This window comes from Phyllopteryx taeniolatus, chromosome 10, assembly GCF_024500385.1.
Source record: "Phyllopteryx taeniolatus isolate TA_2022b chromosome 10, UOR_Ptae_1.2, whole genome shotgun sequence".
In the NCBI taxonomy this organism is placed as follows: domain Eukaryota; kingdom Metazoa; phylum Chordata; class Actinopteri; order Syngnathiformes; family Syngnathidae; genus Phyllopteryx; species Phyllopteryx taeniolatus.
Genome location: NC_084511.1, coordinates 12,038,455 through 12,060,686, shown reverse-complemented (window position 1 = coordinate 12,060,686; position 22,232 = coordinate 12,038,455). Strand labels below are relative to the sequence as shown.

The 22,232-nt window shown below is 42.7% G+C and overlaps 2 protein-coding genes across 4 annotated transcripts in view; one reads left to right on the top strand and one right to left on the bottom strand.

Moving 5' to 3' along the window:
* Window positions 1-2,506: 2,506 nt before the first annotated feature.
* LOC133484751 (uncharacterized) overlaps window positions 2,507-22,232 on the bottom strand; it is a 28,135-nt gene continuing 8,409 nt past the window's right edge. For 2 of the 3 annotated variants that reach the window (XM_061787786.1, XM_061787788.1), the window contains 4 exons: window positions 21,437-21,691; window positions 21,130-21,345; window positions 20,867-21,041; window positions 10,006-14,728 (listed from right to left, as the gene is read on the bottom strand). In XM_061787786.1, the coding sequence (XP_061643770.1) occupies window positions 14,650-14,728; window positions 20,867-21,041; window positions 21,130-21,345; window positions 21,437-21,691 (725 nt within the window). In that variant the 3' untranslated portion in view covers window positions 10,006-14,649. Of the gene's footprint in view, window positions 4,416-10,005; window positions 14,729-20,866; window positions 21,042-21,129; window positions 21,346-21,436; window positions 21,692-22,232 lie in introns of those variants that run through there. The other variant, XM_061787787.1, reaches the window with a different exon arrangement.
* On the top strand, window positions 4,839-10,167 carry cdx1a (caudal type homeobox 1a). The gene is made up of 3 exons (XM_061787789.1): window positions 4,839-5,181; window positions 9,280-9,428; window positions 9,967-10,167. The coding sequence occupies exons 1-3, from the start codon at window positions 4,839-4,841 to the stop codon at window positions 10,165-10,167; spliced, it is 693 nt and encodes a 230-aa protein (XP_061643773.1).

Here is a 22,232-nt window from a genome sequence, read left to right as displayed (position 1 = left end):
GGTGATGAGACCGAGGTGTAACAAAAAAAACAACAACAACAAAAAAAGTTATTTGGGATGGCCAGGAGCCGAGTGGCTGCGGAGCTATTCCGTCTCCAAGTGCTGTTTTTCCACCCACGACTTTCATTTTGAGGTAACACTGTCTACACCATTAAGACAGAGTGTCACGTTGGTCTGTACAGTATGTGCCCTGTGATTGGCTGGTGTACCTCGCTTCTCACCCAAAATGACATTGGTAAGGCTTCCATTATCACATTCTCAACCATTATGACATTGGTAAGGCTTCCATTATCTACCCCCCTCTGATGCCCAGCGACGTGCGGTGAGGTTCATGATTGGTGAGGCACTGACTATGTCACGTGACAGTCACGTGACGTCTGGAGCTCTATGAAGCTCAACTCAACACTTCCACATTCTGGTTGTGGCACCGTACATACTAGACTCCATTGTGCACTTTTAGTGGCTTTTCTGATCGATAAGAAAGATGTAATGTCACACACTTTCATTAAATATAATAGACAGTCTGTTCAACGTCAGTAAGTGCAGTACATGTATGGTAAAATGTATATTATTGGCGATGTAATGAGGAAACACCGATGTCGCTTGTGTGAAGCCACGGACCAATCACAGCCTGCCTGAACGGATGTGCGCGTGGTCTCTTGAAGCATCATGGGAGCGATGACTCAAAGTGACTCGTAGCTGCGCTTCCTATGCATTTGAACAGGAAATGTGAAAATTCAGCTATTTTAATGATGAAATCATTGAAATTATTGGATTGAAAAAGAAAATCAATGTGAAGCACGGACCATAGAAGTAAAATGGAACAATTCAATGTAATCATGAGGTTTTTTTTTTTTACTATTCACATGCAGTGGAAAGGTAAGACCACCAGGGGGCAGTGAGGCTCTGCCACACTTGCCTATCCTGACTACACGTCACTGCTGATGCCCGTTTACTTCCTCTTCTGTCTCTCTCTGTGTTGCCTTATTTGACACTCCAACTACCAAATGTGGAGAAAGGAATCAATAAGCATGTGGTATGGGCTGATCTATACATTATAATCTGAGGCAGTTCTCTGTCATGGACATGAAGTGTTTCATGTCCGCTGGCCCTCGGTCGACTGCAGAGGACAAGGCGATGGTGGAGGATCACAGCGGATGTTTCTTGTCAAATACAGCTGCTCTCCTCCACGTGTAAGCGCTTAGGTTTGGTGAAACGAGCGCACAAACTATAACTCATATTAGTTCCCCTTCTGTGCACTTGGACCAGTATAGAAACAAAAGAGTGGGAACACTGTTTATGCTGCACTGTTGAAGTTGAATCCATGCACAGAGAATTCCCTGACACTAAGCCCATTTTAAAGATAAATCCAGACTATTTATTGACACTGAAAAAGCTCTGGGGTTCATTTGAGCAGCAAAACAAGACTTGAATAATACTGTACAAATATTTACAGTGCTGAAGGGCTGTGCTTAGGCAGCTGTCATGGTGCGGTACATTCATGCATCTTCCTTTATTTTTAGCATGGTTGTGTTTGTTTAACAGTTGTATGATGTAATGTTCTAGTTGCTGGGGATACAGTGTGTTTATGCTGCTTTTGGCACTTGGGCCTCCATTAACTCAAGCGGTCTTCCGCTTACTCTTAAAGATGATCGTAAGTGTTCCGACCACGTTATGAATATTGAATGAATGTTTGGTAGCTGTATCGATGTCAATGGTTTTATAGATTAATATAAAATATGACAATAGTTGTGGAAGAATACCAAAGGGGCATTTGGGTTCAAATAATTGGCAACAGAAGTCAGTGATGGTGTAGTGGTGGGTTCAGTTCCCACCCAATGACGGTGTGAATGTGAGTCTGAATGCTTGTCTGTCTGTGCCCTGCGACTGACTGCCGACCAGTTAAGGGTGTAGTCTGCCTTTTGCCCGAAGTCAGCTGGGATAGGCTCCAGCACGCCCCGCGACCCTCAACAGGACACCAAGGATGGATAATTGGCAACAGCACTTTTGTGACTCGACAGACCTGCGCTCCTTCATCTAACCATACATTGTATTTTGCTGCTCTCTACTGGCAGCAGGAGCCTTGAGGAATAACCATTATGTTCCTTGTTTTTGTTGTCGTTGTTGTTGTTGTTTTCCCCCTGTACATTTATTTAAGCATTCATTTTGGGCTTCTCGATATTATTATGCTGGAAACTGGTTGGCACGTCTGCCTCACAGTTCTGAGGACACAGGTTCGAATCCGGCCTCCGTGGGTTTTCTCCCACATCCCATAAACATGCATGGCAGGTTAATTAATTGAAGACTCTAAATTGCCCGTAGGTGCGAATGTGAGCGCAAATGGTTGTTTGTTTCTATGTGCCCTGCGATTGGCTGGCGACCAGTCCAGGGTGTACCCCACCTCTCGCCCGAATATACTGGCTGGGATAGGCTCCAGCACGCCCGCGACCCTAGTGAGGAGAAGCGGTACAGAAAATGAAGTATAAATGTATTATTATTAATTATTATATTTCAGAAGGAGGTTATGTTATAATCAACATACCCTTCCTCTCCAATATAATCTAAATTCAGAATTTAGGTCAACTGAAAGATGAATAATTTAGTCAAGATAATAAAACTGAGGGGATGTTTATTCATTTATATTTTTGCCCTGACGTAGTTGAACCGAAGCTATGTTTTAGTCCCGCTCAGTGTGATATCTGCTGTATAGGTCAGTTGTTCAATTATGCATGCAAACTTCAGTTTACGATCACGACACTTTAACTATAGCCACAATAAAACACTGCTCAGGGTGACTATCGGCAACTAAAGTATATAGCCGAGTAGTTACAGGGTGCTGTAATTTTACTTTCACTCTGTGTAGACCTTTTGCCCCCTTTAACTTGAATCAAACTTTAATTACTTCCTCCACCTCGGGAACAAATCACACTTTTTGTTTAGCAATTATATAGTAAGCCTTTCATATGATTTACAAGTTCAAAAGCGCCAAATACAAGAGCCATACAAAAATAACATACTGTATGCCTATACAAAGATAATCATTTACACCCAAACCCTCAGAATCTTTGTACTACATTACAAAACGGTACATTTTTTTTTTTTTTGTGAAAAAAATATCATCATCATTAAATTCTCTGTAATCACATACCAATAAAATTGAATTGTTTTGTCAATGTATTTTACATGTACGATATACAGAAGAGTGGATATAAAACGTCTACACAGCCCTGTTCAAAAGTCTTTTTTTTTTTTTAGCTCTAAAAAAATGAGACCAAGATAAATTGAGATGAGAGCATTTCAAAACTTGTTGCACCATTAATGTGATCTATAACCTGTGAAACTCAATTCAAGATTTTTTTGAGAGGTGAAGTAAAAATAAGAACACACCCTCTTGCTTAACTGTGATGAGGCTGTGTTCAGAATTAACTAATCAAATTCAAACTCATGCTAAAATGGGAGCCAGCACACACCTGCCACCAGCTAAAGTGCCTCTCATTAACCCCAAATAAAATTCAGCCATTCTAGTAGTCTTTTCTTGACTCATTGTTTTGTGCTAACATTGACTGGTATTTTAAACTGTTCATAATTCCTTCCACCTTGTCATTTTCACAAAAAGCTGGGATTTGAACAGGGGTGTGTGAGCTTTTTATAGCCACTTTATTATCATTACCTTTCTTTACTGCAATAGAAATCACTGGCTTCTACTGCATCATAGTGATGCATGTGACATCCATTTAAAGGCAAGTTTAAGTTGCCAATTATTGTTCCCTTCTTTCCCTCAAGGGTTATTATTGTGGTTGTAGTCTGCAGTAGTGTAGAACTGCACTGCATCATACTGAGAGTTGTTTTGAATATTTGTATGCATAACACATCTCTCAGTATCATGCAGTGTAGTTCTCAACCACTGCAAACTACAAGATACACAGTGCCGTTAAAAAGTATTTGCCCACTTCTCAAATTCTTTTTTTTTGTGCCTAATTTCTCCACTTTGTTTAAGCTCATTATACACATATCAGACAAATATAACCGAAGTAAACATAAAATGTGTTTTTTTTAAAATAGTGATTTTATTTATGAAGGGGAAAAACTTTTCAAAGCTACCTGGCCCTGTGTGAAAAAATATTTGCCCCATAAACTTTAATAACTGCTTGGCCCCCCCTCAGCAGCAACAACTGAAATCAAGTATTTTCTAGTCCGGACTTTGATTAGGCCACTCCAAAACCGGAAAAACTTTTTTTTTTTTCTAAGCCATTCAGAAGTTGACTTGCTGGTGTGTTTTGGATCCTTGTCCTGCTGAAGAACCTAAGTTCGCTTCACTTTGAGGCCACAAACTGATGGCCGAACATTCTCCTTCAGGATTTTCTGGTAAAGAGAAGAATTCCTGGTTCCATCAATCACAGCAAGTCGTCCAGCTCCTGAAGAAGTACAACAATGACATTTTGAGAAGGGAGCTGATACTTATTCGCACCACTGTGTGTGTGTGTGTGTGTGTGTGTGTGTGTGTGTGTGTGTGTGTGTGTGTGTGTGGAAGCTTTAATTGTGTTGAGATTTGTCCTGTTTTGGATCAGACGAAGGTCAGGTTAATGCACTCACGTACCTTACAAGATCAGGCCAGGTGAGTCTCAGGTAAGGGGTGACGTCATCATGGTACTTTTGAACTCCTCGGCTGTAAATCTATAAAGGTGTGTACTTGCTGCTCAGGAAGCTGGCCATTGTGTGTGTGTGTGTGGAGTCAGTGTGGAGGGAAAACAAGAGGCATCGAAGTTGCTGGGAATAAACACCTAAAATGCTCCAGGAGATTTGAGTGGTTTACCTGAGAAAGGCTGCTGGTTGCCAGCATGTATCCTAACTCCCAGCCGGCCAGACTCCCGGCCCAGACGCTGCCTATCAACAGTCAGTACGTGGTGCCAACGTATGAATTCACAGCTTACCATCACATGCCGGGAGTCGCCGACCCATCCGGAAGTGTCTGGAATCCGGTTTACCGCGAGGAATACCCGTTCACCTTCCCTGCTTCGAACCCCGGCGCCGGGCATATGAATTTCAACTCAGCAGAACTGAGCGACATGCCCACTATCCCTGGAGGAGGAGGCCTCAACCCCTACAATCTTTTCTCCAGTCAGGACCCTTTTTGCTCCCGGAGGAGACCCCATGAGCCCATCAAGGTGCTCGCACCCGCAGGTTAGACTACTTCATCATGAGACATGAAGTTAATTTCATTGTTAGTTTCATTGAGCTTTTTATTTAAATTAGTGATGAGTAGTGTTTTTAGACAGGGAAAATGTGTACATACCAAGAACACAAGAGGCTCGCTCTCACTATCTGATGTGCCTTTTGAGTAGCTGATCATTATAGTTTATTCATATCACGTATTTGTAAATACAATAAATAAATATAGCAATATGTAAAATATGCACGCCTTTATCTATAATCAAAAGAAGTTTTGCTCTGCATTAAATACAGATTCTACCAGGGTATCCCAGCTTTTATTGAGTCGAATCAAGCACATATTCTACACAGCACATTACCAAACAAAAACGTCCCAAAAAGTATGACCACTGAAATAATCGAAATCCTGTCAAAATTTACTCATAAATTGACTCAGTGTGAAATATGGAGGACACAGGTTGGTACACTATTGGCCACTATACGTTGCTGGCATAGATCAATAACACAAAATATATTCATGATAAATATATGGTAATTTTCTGATAAATTAAGTGAAATTGGATAATTTCCCACAGCACCTCTGATGATCTCCAGCACTCAGAACCCCGGTTGGGAATCACTGGGCTTTATATTAAAATAGAAAGATGAACAAAGCTGGCGGCTCTGAGGCTTTTGTTCCTAAAATTGTAATTTTAGCCATGCTATATAATGATTCCCAGCCTCATCGGCTGTGATGTGGGGAAACTGTCGATATTTCACTTCATTGGTCTGAAAATGCGGCACAGTGACCGTCTGGTTAGAGCGTCTGCCTCACAGTTCTGAGGCATTACCAGATAACTAGCAACCCTTTATTGCTCGGTGACTGTTTTTGTCAACGTCTATATGTTTCAAAAGTGTTCTCTGTCAATTGTCTGTCTGTTGACGTACTAGAGCGGCTCCAACTACCGGAGACAAATTCCTTGTGTGTTTTTTGGACATACTTGGCAAATAAAGATGATTCTGATTCTGATTGCTCTAAATTATGCTAGAAGATAGCAGGATCCTTTAGAATGGTACAAAATATCTCTCTTCAAAAGGGGTATGAACTGTGGTGATCCTAGCTTGAATGGAAACCTGTGCGAGACCCTACTTTGGTGCCCCAACCCCCACACCCGCCCCCACCTTACCCACCCACCATCTCTTTTACAGAGGGCAAATTCCCCATACAAACAACAAGGATTTACATGACTATGCCAATTTAAAAAAAATACAAATTATTCACAGCAGTTTTTTGGGGGGTGCGTTGCCCGCCCAGAAATGCCACCCTGTGCAGCTGCACATATTGCACGCACCAGAAACCGCCCAGTGGTTATAAATAATCTTCAAACTGTAAAAAAAAAAAAAAAAAAAATTCTATATTTGTCATTACTATTTGTAACACGCTCACTTTCCACACCAGTAGAAATAAAACAAAAGTTTGACAAGGGTATAAATAATTCTTGTCATAACTGTATATTACTTGTTTTGAAAGTAACATAACAAGAGTACATTGCCCCTCTAGTTACTTTGATTGTTTGGTAACAAAAGTGCGGTGTATCGTATATTTAATGTAGAGTCCTGATTTGATTACTGCATATACTGTAAATACTCTGGCTTCCTGTCCTTTTTCTGCCATGAGGCAAGAGCTTGCTCTGCAAGTGTTAGATGTGACATGGCCATGGCAAATCTGAGCAATCTTGATCTATGTTGCAGCCCCTGGTAGCTCGTCAAATTTGAGTTCAGGTTTGAACCTTTAGAAGAATCACACTTTGTTTAGAGTTAATCCCATTGGAAGACAAACTTTAAGTAAAAAGAGGAACACGTTTCCCGTCTGTGGGACTATATGGGTTTAATATGATAACCCTGCATACACTGTAAATACTCTCATATATGGCAGTGTTTCCCAACCTTCATAGTGCCAAGGCAAATATTTGACACCACACCACCAAAGAAAATTGTCACAAAACGTGGATACACTAATTGTCATCTAGTGGAAGTATATTTAATTGTTCACTATATGTCGCTGGCATACATAGATGAACAAAGATACGTTATTTGTAGTAAATAAATAATGTCCAGACCATCCATCCATCCATTCATTTTCAGAGCCGCTTATCCTCACACTACTGAAATGCAGCACCTGCGCCAGTTGTATCCAAAAATGTGAGTGTAATTCATATCTTGCATTGTTCATATTCTAGTGCACATTATTTTACTGAGACTATGTCACACTCCCATAGGAAGATCACAAAGTGTCAGTAAGGATGTCATTTTTTCCCTAATCTCACGTCTGGATAGTTTACCTTTCTTTTTTTTTTACTCTGACCTACCGTAAATAAATATGTTGCTGTCTGCACCTGCCCAATTTAAAGCATGCTGTCTGTGAAAAGTGCTATAATAATACAAATTACTCACTTTTTGACTCAAGGCTTGAGGCCGGGACATTATTTTTAGGTTCCACCCCATGACAAGCTAACCACTTGTGCTTGTTTTCACGCACATCAACAGTTTCGACATACACACACGCAGAGTTAAGTCAGTGTGACTGCTCACACACATCCATCACACTTTTGGCCTCTCCCTTCCGCAAGCTTGTGTGGGATGTCAATGCAAAGCTAACAAAGCAGGCGCTGGAGGCTGCTAAAGGGTCCTTCCCCGCCCTCTCTGTCCACCGGGTGGGAGCACAAGGGTGACAACCTGGCGAGATAATGCGGCTTAGGGGAGCCACAGTGTGCAGACTGAACGCTGAGGCCGACCCTGGGGCCTCACGGATGTCTGCGTGTCCCGTGTACCCGTTTGCTTTACTTTGATCGATGTTGTCACACAGTCAAGATTTCCCGATCAATAACTGACTCACCCTTTTCTGTGAATGTGTGTGTGTCAATGAATAGCTGCCTGTGTAAATAACTGTGTAAACCACTCACGGTGATAAGAAAAAAACCCTACTGCAATGCATTAGAGAGTCTACACGAGATATAGTTAAGTTTGATTAATAGAACTGATGGGTCTTTAAGTGGCGCCTGAACTTGAACATGGCACCAGACAAAACAACGACATGACTCACTGCAGTCACGAGTCTTCTCAGTCTCTATTTTTAATTTCATTTATTTAATAATTAATATAGAGAAGAGGTTAAATTGTGGAATTATTATGTACAAATAAACCTCTCATATTACATCCTTAAGTGTACTGTTTTTTGTTATTTCTTTCATTGACCCACACAAACCTTTTTATATCTCTTTTATATTTGATACAGGGTAGTTGCTAAATTGAAATTGATGTGTGTAAATAAACACGCAATAGTCACAATAGCTAGCTATATGGCAGCGAAGCCCCACTATTCTCAGGGGATGCAGTCATTGACACCAACTCAAAAAGGTTTGTAATTGCATATACAAGATGGTGGCAAAGTCATTAGACAAGGCTATGGCCTGACTAAATGAAGTGCTTCCCGTCACTTCAATGGAGTTCAGTGGCCCAAAGGAATATTTTATATTCGACATAGCTTTGGTCTAAGCACAAAAATAGCAAATAGGTTAGTTTTTCAGCCAAAAGTGTAGAATAGGCTCAGAAAAAGATATCTGCGAATAAGCAAATTACAGAATCACAGACTACAGAACTGCGGCTATGCAGGCGATAACTGAAATCTCCTTCCCAAAAGCATTTTTTTTTTTATTGACCAGAGTGCTTGAGTCATTAGCATAACTGCCTCATTGTGTGGAGGTGCGAGGTTCGAATCTAGGCTCTGCCTGTGCTTGCATGGTTTTTCTACACAGGCTTCCTCCCACGTTCCAAAGACATGAAAGGTTGACTGAACTCTAAATTGTCCTTTGGTGAGATTGTGCGTTTGAAGAGTTGTACTCTACGTCGATATGTGATTGTGTTTACGACAAATCCAAGGTGTAAATCAGCTGGATAGGCAGGCTTCAGGTCAACCCTATGGGGACACAAATGATTGTTCCCAAATTATGCATAGCAGCAAGTGACGTCGTGTGACGGATGGTGCTGTTGGTCTCTCCAGTGTCCTGAGTTGTCCCAGAGGGCTCCAGTTTAAATGATGGTCATTAATTGGACTTGTTTTATATGGTACAGGAGGAAAGACTCGCACAAAGGACAAATACAGGGTTGTGTACACGGACCACCAGCGCCAGCAGCTGGAGACTGAGTTTCAGTTCAACCGCTACATCACAATGAGGCGCAAGTCTGAGCTGTCAATGACACTGAACCTCTCCGAAAGACAGGTGAGGACGCAGGACACAGTGGCGAATTGATGTACTGTATGCTTAAGTCTTTTCACAGGCTGATGATGAAGAGGGCCGTTATTTTTAGTGTTCATATACACGAGTTGGAAAATGAATATTCAAAATTTTACTGCCCCTTTTAAGATCTGGCTAACTTCATCATATCATATCATACTTAAAAGAATATACTGTGTAAATACAGATCGTTACTTTGTCACGCAAGCAATGCTAATATGCAAAAATATAACAAATATTAATTTGGCAGTTTTCTATTGTTGTCTCAATAATTCCAATGACCTGTGGTAATTATTATTATTTTTTTTTTTTTGTGCATCTTAGCCTTTAGCTTAGCTGGTAGCGTCTAAATAGCCATTGAATATGGTAGGCCACTAAAAGGGTGTAAAAGCTAAACAGGCGAAAATCAGGGTTGACTGCTAAAATAATTGAAACATCTTGAATTTTTGTGATGATTTTTTTTTTTCAAGTGCATACATTTTGAATTAAATGCTAGTAACCGTTAAACTGCTATCGTTGTCAGGTGAAGATCTGGTTTCAGAACAGACGTGCCAAAGAAAGGAAGATAAACAAGAAGAAGCTGCAAGATTCCCAGCAGCCCTCCACGTCCACCTCCACCCCACCTGTGCCCACTGGATCCAGTGATGGCCACAACGCATCAAGCCCAAGCAGCATCGTTCCATCCAGTGCTTTATCAGAAGGATACAAGATGGAGTTCATATGACAATAAAACCTTTTCTTTATTCTACAGAATAAGGGCATTAGTCGGAAATGAACTATCTGACAACTTTAATCTGTGAATGTGGATCAGCCCACAGATACTGTTAAGACCTCAAATTAATAAATGCAACCATACATGCTTTAATTTGGAAATAGTCACGATGAAGAAAAACTTAAAAACAATGTTTGACAATGTTGGGATTTGTGTATAAGTTCAGATATTATGTGTCTGTGAAGCAGCAAAGACTTTTTCTGTTTGCTATGCGCTCTATATGTAACAATGTGAATTGCACATAAGGAGATAACACAATGACATAACAGACTTGGCGCTCATTTTGATGCATCCATCCATCCATCTTCCATACGGCTTCTCCTCACTAGGGTCGCGGGCGTGCTGGAGCCTATCCCAGCTATCTTCGGACGCCCTGAACTGGTCACCTGCCAACCGCAGGGCACATATAAACAAACAACCATTCGCACACACAATCACACCTACGGGCAATTTCGAGTTGTCAATTAACCTACCAGGCATGTTTTTGGGATGTGGGGGGAAACCGGAGTACCTGGAGAACAGACATGGGGGAGAACATGCAAACTCCACACAGGCAAGGCCGGATTTGAACTCGGGTCCTCAGAACTGTGAGGCAGATGTGTTAACCAGTCGGTGCCGTGCCGCCCAGTTTGACGCAGTCAAATAATATTTTTATCTATTGGAAACAGAAAGTGAGAACCGAGAATGTTTCATTTGTCACAGCTAAGAAAAGATGAGCTTTTACATCCATTTTGCTACAGAAAATATCCGACTCAAGTGAGAAAAGCAACTGCGCAGTATTTCACAAGTTCAGTTTTTATATTAAGACTTGAATATATTACAAATGTAAAAAGTTTGTTTGTGTGGTGAATGTGTACAGAATGTGTGGATTTGAAAGGAAGAAAACATTCGTGAAAGGGACAGGCTGCAGCACACCAGTGACTTCAGATGAAAGGTGCAGATTTTTGGGCTAATGGAGAAGTTTTAGACAGCCACATCCTGACGAGCAACCACAGATTGCTCAAGAGCATGTGACTCAGGAGCGAGCGGCCTTTACACCACATGCACGCACACACTCACACTATATTCCATATTCAGCTATTGCATGATTTGAAGTAAAAAAAAAAATGTTTAAAAAAAAGTCACTGCCTTTATCGCTTCTTGTCTTTTTTTGTATGAATGTTTAACTTGTTTACGTCAGACGTTAGAACTGTACGTGTAAGACTGCTGCAGACTATTTCAAACAGCTTCTTCTCATCTTTCGGTTTAAAAAGAGGAAGGAAACATTTCAAAAGTTGCACATTTGAATCCTCCACCTTCGCCAAAAGACCAATGAGTCATCTTGCTAATGTCTTGTGGAAAAGGGTTTACATGTTAAAGCGTTTCAGTTTTCTTAATAAAACATGTTTTGCTGAGCAGTACACAAGGTCATTGCAATTCTTTGTTTGGAGTTCTTTAGAACTACACATATTAATTTTAACTTAGTGATTCTCAAAGTGTGTCATGTGTATACATACTAGTGGTATGTGGGCTCCATGTAATTTTACACAAAAGAATCACTGAATTAAAAGTTGAAACTGCATATTACACGACGAAGGCTTTAACGTTTTTACAATCCTTTTGTTAAGGACAGTTCTGTTGTATTTAACGTTAAAATTCAATACATTTGAATTTGATCTGTTTAAAACATTTATTAAAGTTTGAATTGAATCATTATTTAAAGTCTTTTTTTTTTACTTTCCTATATTTAACTGCAGTGTTAATGTTGAAACTGCGAATAACATTACAGTGTCTTACAATAACATTTGATATATTTCTTAGAAAAAAACTGTCTCAATCTTTATTAACACTTCGTCTAGTATGCCTGTGCATTTTAGTAAATGGGCTTTCACTTGTGTAGTGCTTTTCTACCTTCAAGGTACTCAAAGCACTTTAACACTTCATTAGGAGCAACTGGAGGTTCAGTATCCTGCTCAGGGTCACTTGGACATGGTCGCAGCGGCCGAGGAGTGGACCCAGGTGGTACGAGATTTTAAGAACCACTGTCTTATCCTATCCAGGGTTGTGGGTACCTTGAAGCCAGCTCTGGGCAAAACACAGACTACAGCCTGGACTGGTCGCCAGTCGTTCACAAGGCAATTATAAAGATAGACACTCGATAGTCACACTGTCACTGAGTGGGAACTGAACCCATGCTGCCTACGCAGGATTCAGGCAAGTCAACACCATTAGTGACTCTTTTAGAATTTGAAATACTGTAGAAATGTTCGATGAGGTTCAGAAAGTTGTAATTCCCCTACTTGTCCGCATTTTAACTAAAAACTACTTGCTGTCATTTAAATGAAGTTCGCCCGAAGATAGCTGGGATAGGCAGGGATAGGCTCCAGCACGCCCGCAACCCTAGTGAGGAGAAGCGGTACAGAAAATGGATGGATAGGACAACAATCAGTACCTTAAAAGCATTTTGAAAATAATAAAAAGGTTTGAGTTGTACAACATGCAACATTAATTCAGTGGTCTCCAAAGCATGTACAGTATATAAAGATTGAAGCTACATCAAAGATCATGTCTCAAGCCACGAGTGTGGGTTTATAGTTTTATATCTTTGGCATGATAGAGTCTGATCACATGAATGTGTCGCAACATAAGATTCAATTTATTTAATTGCCGCTCAGTCAAATCTTTTATAGGTTAAGCAGAGCATAGTTTCCAAAATCTAACTTTTTCAAACATTTAAATATAAGATGAAAAATAAATGTCTGAGAGAATGTTACACACTGTGGTGGACTTAACACAACACAGAAGATGAAGATAAAATGGCACACAACTGTTGGAGCTGCTTTATGACACTGGCGTTGTGTTATCAATTATTTGCTCGGTAGATTATGTCAGTCAAAAGTTCAACTGAGTTTTAAGGAGAGCATTCAGTTAAAAATAATCTCAAGTGGGTGTTTGAGGACATTACAACGATCACAGACCATAAACATGTTAGATGGGGCTGTGAATCAGCTAAAAGGTTGACCAGGATTGTCGAACTTTGACCCCAAAAGACCAAACCAAATCAATCATAGTCAAAAAGTCAAAGTCAAGAAAGAATCAAGGTGTTTCTGCAGTGGTGAATTATATTATTCACACAAACACAATGTGTAACATTTTATCTCCATGTAAAAAAATGGGTCATGTTGCAAAGGGTGATACAGTTTTTAAAAAATAAATAAATAAATCAAGCCTATCTTGCCATAGAGAGAGCAAAGGTTTGACAACGCCCATGACCAAAGGCAGATAGGACATGGTAACATGCTTAGAATTTATTTATTTTTTTAGGTTTTTCCACAATGTTCACTATGACATTTTTTCCTTATAAATCTAATCATTGTGTAATAATTCTGGCTGGAATTATTCAGGAACTACTGTGGACAAGGTCTGATCATATTGCCTGGTATTATTTTTTGTTCCATATTTGGAGGACAAGCACATTCTTCTTAAATGTGAAGGTTGCAAAATATTTCAAAAACTGAAGTATTTGAAGAAGGAGACTGTGCATGCATTCCACCATCTGTTGCTTGCCAGAATTTGTCAATTTTATTAAAATATCAAATTGGCATCATCAGTAATGCTCACTTTTCTACAGTGGACCCCTGCATGTTCACGGTTCAGCATTCGCGAATTCACTTATTCGTGGTTGTAACTTGTCAAAAACAGGATAGACACATTTTTGTGGTAAAAATAGGCTACTGTCTACAGTATGTATGATATTTACTGTATTGTAACAGCTCTTTAATTTAGACACCAACCGGTTAATGTCACCTGTAATCACACCAAAAAACATAAACTAGTTGTGAAGAAAAATGTTTGGAGGTGGAAGTTCCACGTTAGATTTGTGACTGCTGTGGCAATAAAAAAGTCAGATTTTTTTTTTTCGTGGCAAAATACTGTCTACAGCATGTATGTAACTATTATATTGTAGCATTTATTTAATTGAGACTGGAAAAAAAAAAAGGTTAATGCCAGCCATAAACCAAACTTTCACTCAACCACGCTTGTGTGTGCGTGTGTGTGCGTGTGTGTGTGCGTGTGTGTGGGTAGGCAGAAGTTCTAACAACACACATTCGCTCACCCAAACACCCGATCTGTTCATGATTGACAGTGGGAGTGCAAACATAGGATGGCAGCATCCATGTCTACATTGGCTAGTGAGATTTTCGCTCAACCAGGACTAAATACGACATGAAAAGCAGTGGGGTCCGTAACAACAGCTCAGCAACCTTTGGTTCTAGGCGCCTACCAGAGCCAGCACCCTTGTGATGTGCCTGAGTGCTTTAGCTGAACCAAACGGGGTGGGTGTCTGGGCCTCGGGTGCTTGGAGGTGGCATGGGCTAAGAATCTTTCTGCACTGGCGAAAGATTGACTGCACGATCCTAGCCCAACACATCAGCAACCACTGAGACCAAATCTTCAGTACTGGTCGGGCCCAGAATTGGTGCTGCATAAGTGTCTTCGGTCCTCTATGTATGGATGCGAGGACTCCCAAGTTCTAGGGTGAAAGGGGAACCATGTTGTACAAATTAAGTCTACTGTTCAATTATTTTGCTATAGATACGGTGTGTCACACCCAGTGTTGCCACAGTTACCTTGAAAAAGTATCTTAGTTACTTTACTGATTACTTGAGCTTAAAAGTAACTTAGTTACTTTGCTGATTACTTGATTTCAAAAGTAACTAAGTTAGAACAAAGTAACTTTTTAGTTACTTTCAGCAGCTGCCAAGTGACAGGAATATCACTTATCCACAGTACAAACAAGCATTAGTTTAATTTGGTAATGTACACCACACAAGTTACAGAATGATGTCATCAACATGAACCAATAACTTAAATATTAGTGGAGAATATTAAATGAGCAACTTAGTGCAGACTTGTGATGCCAACACAGTACAGTAAGTACCTAAAGGTAAACGAGCACACCATTCTCAGTACACTGCCAATTGTGGTCCATGAAGGCAACTGTGTGTGTGTGCGTGTGCGTGCGTTTGTGCGTGCACGAATATTGGTATATTGGGTGCACACACACACACACACACACACACACACGCGCACAGACACACAAACACAAGGAAGTAGAAAGTTCTCATTGTTTATTGTAAACATTATTTTTTTGTTTATTATCCATCCATCCATTTTCTGAGCCGCTCTAACCAGTCGGCTACCGTGCCTATTTGTTTATTATTTCATTATTATTATTTTATATAAAATGGATGGATGGATGGACTTTAAAGCAGTGAACAAGCATTTACAAACACAAGCCCTGGCAACAGCTGCAATGCTATTGGTCATGGCCAGTTACCCACTCACTGTTGCTTAAAAAAATTATATCCATCCATTTTCTGAGCCGCTTCTCCTCACTAGGGTCGCGGGCGTGCCGGAGTCCATCCCAGCTATCATCGGGCAGGGGGTGGGGTACACCCTGAACTGGTTGCCAGCCAATCGCAGGGCACATACAAAGAAACAACCATTCGCACTCACATTCACACCTACAGGCAATTTAGAGTTGTCAATTAATGCATGTTTTTGGGATGTGGGAGGAAACCGGAGTGCCCGGAGAAAACCCACGCAGGCACGGGGACAACATGCAAACGCCACACAGGCCGGGCTGGGGATTGAATCCCGGTCCTCAGAACTGTGAGGCAGACGTTCTAACCAGTCGGCCGTGCCGCAAAACAAAATTACATAATAATGTAAAATCACACAAGAAGAATGTTCAAGATTCTTACTAGCGGTTACCATTCTCATTCGAGTTCTGTTTTTTTTTTTTTTAAATATTTGATCTAACACCAAGCAACAATCTACAGGCAATTTTTAATATCTGATATATGAATGTGGAAACTTTGTCTAATCAGAAAAACCACAAGAACTCCTTGTTCTGAAGAATACTCCCATGCTAGAAGTGAACTGATGTCATCAGATTTGTAGCGAATACGCCCTGATGGAACAAGGTGCCAGCATTAACCCCCACAACTGATAAATCCGGCATCCCTCCCTGCTGCCCCGCTGAGCCAGATGGTCACAGGAAGCCTGGTTTATGTCATCTGGACCTTAAACTAACATAGAAATCTGGGTTTCCACTCATCAAAGCCCCTTTTGGTGTGCAGGGTTAGGTTAAGATGGCGACCAAAAGTTCGGCAAACACGTTGTTCGAAACGAGTCAAAATAAAGTTCAGTAAACCATTTACTCCTTTGAAATGCATGCAAGGCGCCGTCACCTTATCGTGGTGCAGGGGTTTGTGTGTCCCAATGATCCTAGGTGCTAAGTTGTCTGGGGCTTCACGCCCCTGGTAGGGTCACCCATGGCAAACAGGTCCTAGGTGAGGGACCAGACGAAGCACGGCTCCAGAAACCCTATGACGAATAAAATTTATGGATTTTCCCTTGCCCGGACGCGGGTCACCGGGGCCCCCCTCTGGATCCAAGCCTGGAGGTGGTGCTCGAAGGCCAGGCCTGCACTCATGGGGCCCGGCCGGTCACAGCCAGAAAGGGTAATGTGGGTTCCCCTTCCCATGGGCTCACCACCTGTGGGAGGGGCCATCGGGGTCGGTGCAGTGTGAGCTGTGCGGTGGCCGAAGACGGGGACCTTGGCGACTCTCTGGCAGGGAAGGAGCTGGTATGTGAGGTCGAGAAGTTCCGAATAGATATAGTTGGGCTCGGCTCCACACACGGCTTGGGCTCTGGTTCCAGTCCTCTTGAGAGGGGTTGGACTCTTTTCCACTCTGGAGTTGCCCAGGGTGAGAGGCGCCGAGCAGGTGTGGGTATACTTATTGCCCACGGCTCGGCGCCTGTACATTGTGATTCACCCCGGTGGACGAGAGGGTAGCCTCCCTCCACCTTCGGGTGGGGGGATGGGTCCTGACTGTTGTTTGTGCCTATGCACCAAACAAAAGTTCAGAGTACCGACCCTTTTTGGAATCCTTGGTGGGGTTGGTGGAGTGCGCTCTCGCTGGGGACTCCATTGTTCTACTGGGGGACTTCAATGCTCAAGTGGGCAATGAAAGTGAGACCTGCAAGGGCGTGATTGGGAGGAACGGCCCCACCGATCAGAACCCAAGTGGTGTTCTGTTATCGGACTTCTGTGCTCACCACGGATTGTCCATAACGAACACCATGTCCAAGCATAAGAGTGTCCAGGACACCCTAGGTCACCGTTCGATGATCGACTTTGTGGTCGTGTCATCGGACTTGCGGACTGATCACCACCTGGTGGGGAGTTGGCTCCGTTGGTGGAGGAAGATGCTGGTCCGACCTGGCATGCCCAAACCTATTGAGGGGGTCCGCTGGGAACATCTGGCAGAATCCGCTGTTAGAAGGAGTTTCAACTCCGATCTCCGGCAGAACTTCATCCAATTCCCGAGGAAGGCAGGGACATTGAGTACGAGTGGACCATGTTCCGCGCCTCTATTGCCGAGGCAGCTGACCGGAGCTGTCGACGTAAGGTAGTCGGTGCCTGTCGTGGCAGCAATCCCCGAACCCTTTGGTGGACACCTGTGGTGAGGGATGCCGTCAAACTGAAGAAGGAGTCCTATCGGGCCTTGTTGGGACTCCAAAAGCAGCTGATAGGTACCGGCTGGCCAAGCGCAATGGAGCTTTGGTGGTCGCTGAGGCAAAAACTCGGGCGTGGGAGAAGTTCGGTGAAGCCATGGAAAATGACCTCCGGACAGCTTCGAAGAAATTCTGGTCCACCATCCGGCGTCTCAGGAGGAGAAAGCAGTGCAACATCAACAATGTGTCTAGTGGGGATGGGGCGCTGCTGACCTCGACTCGGGACGTTTGTGAGTCGGTGGGGATAATACCTCCTCACCGACATGCCTTCCGATGAGGAAGCAGAGTCTGGGGTCTCCGAGGCGGGCTCTCCTATCTCTGGGGTTGAGGTTACCGAGGTGGTTAAAAAGCTCCTCGGTGGCAAGGTCCTGGGGGTGGATGAGATTCGTCCGGAGTTCCTGAAGGCTCTGGATGTTGTGCAGCTGTCCTGGTTGACATGCCTCTGCAACATCGCGTGGACATCGGGGACAGTGCCTCTGGATTGGCAGACTGGGGTGGTGGTCCCCCTTTTTAAGAATGGGGACCGGAGGGTGTGTTCCAACTACAGGGGGATCACACTCCTCAGCCTCCCTGGTAAGGTCTATTCAGGGGTCCTGGAGAGGAGGGTCCGTCTGGAAGTCGATTCTCTGATTCAGGAGGAGCAGTTTTGGTTTTCGTCCTGGCTCTGGAACAGTGGATCAGCTCTTCACCCTCGGCAGGGTCCGCGAGCGTGCATGGAAGTTCGCCCAACCAGTCTACATGTTTTGTGGACTTGGAGAAGTCGACCGTGTCCCTCGGGGGGTCCTGTGGGGGGTGCTTCGGGATTATGGGGTACCGAACCCCCTGATACAGGCTGTTCAATCCCTGTACGACTGGTGTCAGAGTTTGGTCCGCATTGCCAGCACTAAGTCAGACTCGTTTCCGGTGAGGGTTGGAGTCCGCCAAGTCTGCTCTTTGTCACCGATTCTGTTCATAACTTTTATGGACAGAATTTCTAGGCGCAGTCGAGGCGTAGATGGGGTCTGGTTTGGTGTCCTCAGTATTGCATATCTGCTTTTTGCAGATGATGTGGTTCTGTTGGCTTCATCGGGCCATGATCTCCAACTCTCACTAGAGCGGTTCGCAGCCGAGTGTGAAGCGGCTGGGATGAGAATCAGCACCTCCAAATTTGAGACCATGGTCCTCAGTCGGAAAAGGGTGGCGTGCCCTCTCCAGGTCGGGGATGAGATCCTTCCCCAAGTGGAGGAGTTCAAGTATCTCGGGGTCTTGCTCACGAGTGAGGGAAGAATGGAATGGCAGATCGACGGGCGGACTTGGCAGCATCTGCAGTAATGCGGACTTTGTATCGGTACGTTGTGGTGAAGAAGGAGCTAAGCCGAAAGGCGACGCTCTCAATTTACCGGTTGATCTACGTTCCTACCCTCATCTATGGTCACGAGCTGTGGGTCGTGACCAAAAGAACAAGATTCCGGATACAAGCGGCCAAAATGAGTTTCCTGCGCAGTGTTTGAGTGCAACAATTAACTGCTGTAATCTTGAACTCTTATTTCATCCATGTAGCAAACATTCCAGAACAGAGAGATTGATTAGAGGTTTTTGTCTTTTTTCCTAAAGTTTATGAATATAAAAAGAGAGTGGCCCTCCTTTACGAGACAAAAATAATTTGATTATAACGTTAAAGGTAAAATCGAGCTAAACCGCAAGTAAACACAGGCGTCGCTTCCGGCGTATTCTTTTCCTAAATTAATTACGTTTTTAACCAAAACCAATATACGCTACAGATTCAGATGTACATAATGCTTGAAAAATATTTTTAAGGATTTAGCTCGTAGGCGGCACGGTGACGGAATGGTTACCACATCTGCCTCACAGTTTTGAGGACCGGGCGTAAGTCCCAGTCCCACCCGTGTTGCATTTGCATGTTCTCCCCGTGCTTGCGTGGGTTTTCTCCGGGTACTCCTATTTCCTCCCACATCACAAAAACATGCATGGCAGGTTGATTGAAGACTCTAAATTGCCCGTAGGAGTGAATGTGAGTGTGAATGGTTGTTTGTTTCTATGTGCCTTGCGATTGGCTGGCCAAAAGTTCAGGGTGTACCCTGCCTCTCGCCCGAAGATATCTGGGAGAGACTCCAGCACGCCCGCGACCCGAGTGAGGTTAAGCGTTACGGAAAATGGATGGATTTTTCTCATATGTCAAAAAGAAATCTAATGATTTTCATCCAAGGTCAGTGGTTGATAAGGTTATGTACATATGTAAACATATGTTTACATATTGACAAAAGATTTCTAAGCACAAAAGAAATCCCTTTTCCCAGCCATTTCGTCCAACTCTGCCTGAGGGATCCCGAGGTGTCCCCAGGCCAGCCGAGAGACATTAAGTAATCCCACCTCCATCCCTGGTTCGGTTCGGTCCCCCCGAAATTAGGCTTTGCGATGGACCCTCTTCTCCAGAACCCCAGTGTAGACCTTAGTAGGGAGGCTGAGGAGTATGATCTCCCTTTAGTTGGAACACAACCAGTCCCCCTTCTTAAAAAGCGGGACCGCCACCCCCCTCTCCCAATCCCAAGGATCTGCACTCATTGTTGCAGAGGCATGTCAACCAAGACTGCCCCACAATATCCAGAGCCTTTAGGAACTCCGGGCAGATCTCATCCAACCCAGGGAGGGACTTTTTAACCACCAAAAATGGCAAATATTTTTAGGCAACTTCTGAAAGTCTTTGACACTGTATTGAGTCATTTCCAGCCAGCAGATATCCATTCACAAAATAAACATTCACTTTAACTCACAATTTGGCCGGAGTTTGAATGTCTTTTGTTAGATGACTGCTTGTTTCAATCAACCCTTCTCACTGATAATCACTTGGCAAAAGAGAAAAAGAACACTTAACAAAGGAAACAGATAACTTGTTTATATTAAGAAAACAACATTTTCTTACATTCCTAATTCAGAACTTTATTAAGTACTCATATCATGGCTGAGGAGTTCAGTAAATTCAGTAAAAAGTCACATTAAATATTTCATAGGCTTTTTGGTGTTATAACACCTCGGCCATGTACTCTTGAGCTTTTGTACAAAATAAATACAAAAGAAAAAATATCACCTGTCTCTGCGGACTTGGGCATAAACAGTTCCATCATCTTTCATCGCAACAGTTCGACAAGGTTGCTCGGAAAACTTCACTTGGCCGTACTCCACCTCCACTTCTTCTCTCACTTTTATTGACCTCCTCGGTTGATCAACAATCCTGACGTCAGCGTACACCAATTCCTCTTCATCTTTCATCAAAGACAGAAAATGGAGAATTCATAAAAAATGTAGTAAAAAAAAGAAACATTTCAAACCACAAATTGCCAAAATCTGTACCTTTTCTATCGCTTTTCTTTTTCTTCTGCATGAAGACAATCACCAATCCAATCATTAAGAGGATCACCAATGCTGAGAGAATGCCGCTCATTATAGGCAAATAATTCTTACTTTGAGGGGTCTTGGATCCTGAGGTGGGATTGTCACACAGGGTTTTACTGATTTCAGGCAACCACTGAGTTATGAGAGTCCCATTTGAGGTGCAGTTAATGAACACTACAAGCAAGCAATTAGACAAAAACATCAACAATCAGCAAACTGTATTTTAACATCACTATAGTTGACAGATAAATATGTCCTTTCTTACCACATGATAGACTAACTTCTTTCTGGATTTTACTGACGTTATTTCTAATAGAGCAGACTAGCTGTCCTGAGACGTGTTTTTTCAGGGTGATGTTGTTTTCCTGAACATGTCCAGAGATGAGGTCAGTGTGCTCCAGTGGTTTTTGGTTTAGGTTCCACCAGTATTGAAGATTGTCCCCTCCCTTGGAGGAGCAAGACACCAGCTGCAGTCCTTGGGACAGACACTTCGAGACTAGATGGATGGAGGTCACAGGAGCTGAGAAAGACAGCAAACGTAACTTGTAATGTTAGCACAAAGCACCCAGTCAGCAAACATAACTCGCACCGACGTCGGCCTTAGGAATTGTGCCCAGCTACATTAATCACAGCACCAGCAGCATACAGAGTTCGCCACAAGCATTTTTCACGTAAGTTATGATTTCAATTAAATTGGGAGAAAATGACATTGTTGTCACACGTAATTAAGTTGTGTGTTCCTGCAGGAACAAACCAAGTGTGCCAGCCGGCTGCCAGCTTTACCCACATTGTAATAACTCACCCAGCTGGCTGTGATTTTCACAGACTAACGCAGAATATAAATTGGTGTCTATCTGATTTAACAGCCAACAATGTTTTTTAAAAAAAATTACTAAATTATGTAGAAGGAGCAGAACAACGCTGGTGGGCTCTCCAGCTTTAATTGTTTGGACATTGTGTGGTAATTTTCAATTAAATGCCGACATCTCAGACATCTTATTATTTCCAATAAGCAAACACTCTCCCTGCATGAGATGGAACTTTTGATGACGAGCCAACGT

What these genes read in the sequence shown, in the direction of transcription:
- cdx1a (XM_061787789.1), top strand. Translation starts at nt 4,839, where the DNA reads ATGTATCCTAACTCCCAGCCGGCCAGACTCCCGGCCCAGACGCTGCCT. An exon ending in CAAGGTGCTCGCACCCGCAG is followed by an intron (nt 5,182 to 9,279) that starts GTTAGACTACTT and finishes TATATGGTACAG; the next exon opens with GAGGAAAGACTCGCACAAAG. An exon ending in TGAACCTCTCCGAAAGACAG is followed by an intron (nt 9,429 to 9,966) that starts GTGAGGACGCAG and finishes TATCGTTGTCAG; the next exon opens with GTGAAGATCTGGTTTCAGAA.